Source organism: Trachymyrmex cornetzi, unplaced genomic scaffold (genome assembly GCF_001594075.2).
Source record: "Trachymyrmex cornetzi isolate Tcor2-1 unplaced genomic scaffold, Tcor1.1 scaffold113, whole genome shotgun sequence".
In the NCBI taxonomy this organism is placed as follows: Eukaryota; Metazoa; Arthropoda; class Insecta; order Hymenoptera; family Formicidae; genus Trachymyrmex; species Trachymyrmex cornetzi.
Genome location: NW_017295687.1, coordinates 104366 through 108608, shown reverse-complemented (window position 1 = coordinate 108608; position 4243 = coordinate 104366). Strand labels below are relative to the sequence as shown.

Here is a 4243-nt window from a genome sequence, read left to right as displayed (position 1 = left end):
CCCCCCCCCCCTTTTTTTCTTCCATACCAGCGCGCACGCGACCACACACACGCATACACACACATATATATATATATTGTATATATCGGGATAAATATTTTAACCACCAACTTAATTATAGTGCGGTCCCACTCTTGTAAAAACAAGCGAGGACGAACTCCCTATGCCCGGCGGAGTTTGCGAAATCGTCCGGCGTTGGACAATCGAACGCCGCTAGAACAAGGCTGCGACCGTCCCACAGTAATAATAACGCCGCAACCAGCCGAAACCGCACCTCCCCGAGTACCGACACCACTGCCTGACACCACAATAACCTACACACCAGTTTCTTACTCACTTACACTCACAGACGCACAACCCCTTGACTTGACCATTCTCCCTCCTCTTGATCCTGAAGTCCAAGAGATCTTGGACTACTCTCCTCCCCTAATTGAGAGAGAGAGAGAGAGAAAAGATTCTCTTCTCCTTTTGATCAACTCCCAACTCCCCTTCTTTCCTTTGATCAACTCCCAACTCCCCCTCTTTCCTTTGATCGACTCCCAATTCCCCCTCCTATCCACCCCGATCCCCAATCCATCGATTGGGATCGGATGTTCCAACTATTTTCGTCCTCCTCCAAGGGGATAGAATAATCACTGTCTATGTCCCTGGGAATTCCTCCCCTCTCCTCGTCCAACTGAAGCATCTCGTCCCAGCCTGCCCATGGACTATCTTCCTCGCAACTAATACTCGATAATCATTTCCCCTTCCACGCACGCACGCACGCACGCACGCACGCACGCACACACACACACACACACACACACACACACACACACACACACACACACACACACACACACACATGCACTCAAATCTTGTAAAAATAAAAGATGCATACACGTTCATTCACGAATATTAAAGCTATTGTAATAAAACCTAAGTTAGTTATGTAAATTAGTTTAATTTTCACGAATAAAAGTAAGTTTTTAGTTTTCTCTCATAAAGTCGCATTTAATTTTTAAATCGCCTCACTCGTATCCCGTTCCCTATAACGCCTAAGATCGCACAAGGTCCAGTCCCGGGTCAAAAGGATTAAGTTCCTTGACCTAAAAAGTAGGACCGACGTTCGCACTGTCCATCGGAACAGGTGTCATAGCGTCCCTTCAGGACGTTGACCCACATTCTGGGACTTAAAAGGGTGCTAACGACTCACGACTGTACGCTTCCATGCGTATACCTGTGAGATTGAGTCAACCGTCCTTCCATACCCTCTCCATCTTCCTTCCTTCTCTCTCTCTTCAAATAATCAGGGTTGGACGTAACAATATTATATAATGTAAAAACTGAATCAAAGATGTCACCACTATTATCGAATTTGGAATTAAAAAAGTCTGTACTAACAACCTTGATCGAGTTTGGTAATTGGTTTAGCATCTCCTTAAGGATATGCTAAAGTCTCCTGTTTTACCACATTTCTACTTGGTGAAAAATCTCTAAATTGGATTTACAGATTGCAAAAGTATTATTACTTAAATTAAAGTACGCACAAACAGGACCTCAACTACACTGGATTTCATGAGAAAATCGAAAAAAAGTTTAAAATTCGTTAAAAATTCACTTACTTTTGGCTCGTACATCTGTTACCTCAGATATATATTTGCTTGATATAAGAGTTTTAGAGTCCATATCATAAAAATAAGCATGCAGCTGACGTCACATTACTGGAACGAACGATACCGAGTTTGTAGAACTAAGATTGAAAGTCTAGAAAAAAAGTATCGTCACCGAATGTAAAATACGTGTATACAGATACTTTGCGAAGACTGGAACTGTCAATAGAACTTAAATTCTATGTAGCAGTAGTTGCGCGGTTTTGCGATAGATAGTGCTGGCATATGTTAGATAAAGATGTTGCGTTTGAGTGAGACAGTCTTCACTTAGAAACCGTTGTGTCAAGACGTATATTGCACGGATATTTTTGAAAGTTATCATTATTTTATTAGTATGACTGTCTGCTACGGAAAATTTTTTTTTATCGAAGTATTTTATTTATGTAATGGAGTGCGACGCTTATGTTGATTCCAGTAGTCTGCCAACTGTTGGGAAACCCACACATTACATGAAGAAATTGATTGCGGAATAAGAACTTGTATTATGGAGAATTCTTGAAGAAACTGACTTGAAGAAATTGATTGCAAAATAAGAAATTGTTATTATGGATAATTCTTTCTGAGAATGAAAAGAGGAGTTCGAAACGTCAATTTTCTATTGTATTGCGCTCGTCGAAATCAAATCAAAGTTTATGTAATAAACCAAATAAATATAAAATAATCGCACTAATAACTGCGTTGACTCCTACGGCCGTTATTATTATTTTTTATTAGTTTAAATATTTTTAATAAACTATATAAAAAAATTATTTAATATATAGTAGTAATACTAATCTGATAACAAAATCTAAATTACAATGTAAATGTATTTACGTAATTATCTTATAACTGAATCAGATAGCGCATCTTGATCAAATCAACAAAATGCTTGAACGAGAACTTTGATGAATTCTATTTAAGTATTTATTGGTTTTTCGTAATGTCGATTTTAATATAGAAATGAAAAGCAAGACCATTTTTTACTAAATATTTTTAATGATAAAATATACAAAATACAAAAAATTTTGTTTCGGATTGTGTTTGGGAATCTACGTTTCGCTCCTCTGTGCGACGAAATATTCTGTATCCGGACGCAACAAGCTTTTGAAACAGCCCTGCCGATCAGTATGGGTTGTTTTCTCTTCAAGTTTTTTCTTACGTTCTCTTGTATTCCTTGTTTTCGTACCGATCTAATCGATCCTCTATGCTCTCGATTCTTGGCATTAATGGAATTAAACCAATTATCAGCGTTTAATCGCTAAATTACTGTGTAGCTTAAGTGAGTGAATATTTCACGCGTGAACTGCTCAATATGTGTGAAAGTAAACTAAGAACCTCCTTTCGTGACATGATTTCTGTTTGCGTTCGCGTGCTTGAAGAATTCTGTTTCATTCGCGACAAAATTTCCAACTCCCTCGCACGTTGAAGTTTTTGGCGTACGTACCAATATCAAGTTTTAAGGCTGTCAACGTGCCATAACCGTATCACTCGCCTCAAGAAATTAATTAGTCTGACTGGTGAATAAACAGTCTGAAACGAAGAATTTCAGAGTCGTTGTTTCGAAGATCGACTCGTTTTAATTGCATGGTACGTTTGAGATCATGAAAAGAAAGTTAAAAGAGAAAATTCGATCTCGGTAAAGAAGTAATAATCAGTATTAAATTGTGTATATAAAAGGAGCAGTAAAGGTCTTCGTAAGTTCAACCTTAGCATTAACATGATACCAATAATAGCAAAAGAGTACCGAACCTTCCAGAATTCGCGAATGTTCTAGAAACTGCGCGATTGCGCACGCGCGCCCATCGCGTAGCAGTAAACGTCACGCGCGGCCTCCAATCCTAATTACGGATTTGCTACCGCGCATGGCTATTACACCGCACATGACGGGAGGTAAATCAATCGAAAAACAAAATTGTTGGCAAACCTCTATTCGCTACAATAAAAAGAACGCTCCGTGCCGCGTATGCGATATATAGAAATAGAGCTATTGTTGCCGTTCCCTTCCCGTCTGTGCTCGGAGTCCTTAGAGAGAGTATTCCTTGTGAAAAACCGCCGCAAAATCGCCACGCAATAACTTTCTAGAAAATTCTCGAAGTGCTAAGCCGCCGTGAAAGCGCCGCGATCTTTTATTCGACCAGAGTAAATCCTAAAACTAAGTTTATATCATTATATATTTTCTTTTGTACAAAGTGCATGTCAGATCAAACCAATAAATTTAATTATTTTGTTACAAGAACTAAAGTTAGCGATCAAACTGTTTTTTGGTGATCCATCCGTGTGCCGTCCTCGCGATTCATTCGCGCTCGCGTTGCATTCGCATACAGGTACTCAACTCTGTTAGATTGTCACTGCGGAGCACACAAAGTTTAGAGAAAAAGTAAAGAAAAGAACAAAATTCGCTATAATGTTCTCGATTTACACATATTTTTTCAAAATATTTTAAAGACCTTTTTTACTTAATTTTGAGATACTAGACAATAAAAAGTGTTCTCAAACTTTTTATGAACAACAGTATATCGAGCAAAAGTACCGCAAAGCTAAGGACATAAAAATATAAAGTAAAAACCGAAAATGAACTTTAGGATTTTATCTGGAGACACTGGTAGTGTCTC

The 4243-nt window shown here is 38.5% G+C and overlaps 1 protein-coding gene across 1 annotated transcript in view; it reads right to left on the bottom strand.

Annotated features, from left to right (window-relative positions):
• Positions 1-161: 161 nt before the first annotated feature.
• Positions 162-4243, bottom strand: part of LOC108764273 (uncharacterized) — a 12890-nt gene continuing 8808 nt past the window's right edge. Inside the window, exon 2 of the mRNA XM_018512423.1 lies at positions 162-314. Coding sequence (XP_018367925.1) covers positions 162-314 — 153 coding nt within the window. The remainder of the gene's footprint in view (positions 315-4243) is intronic.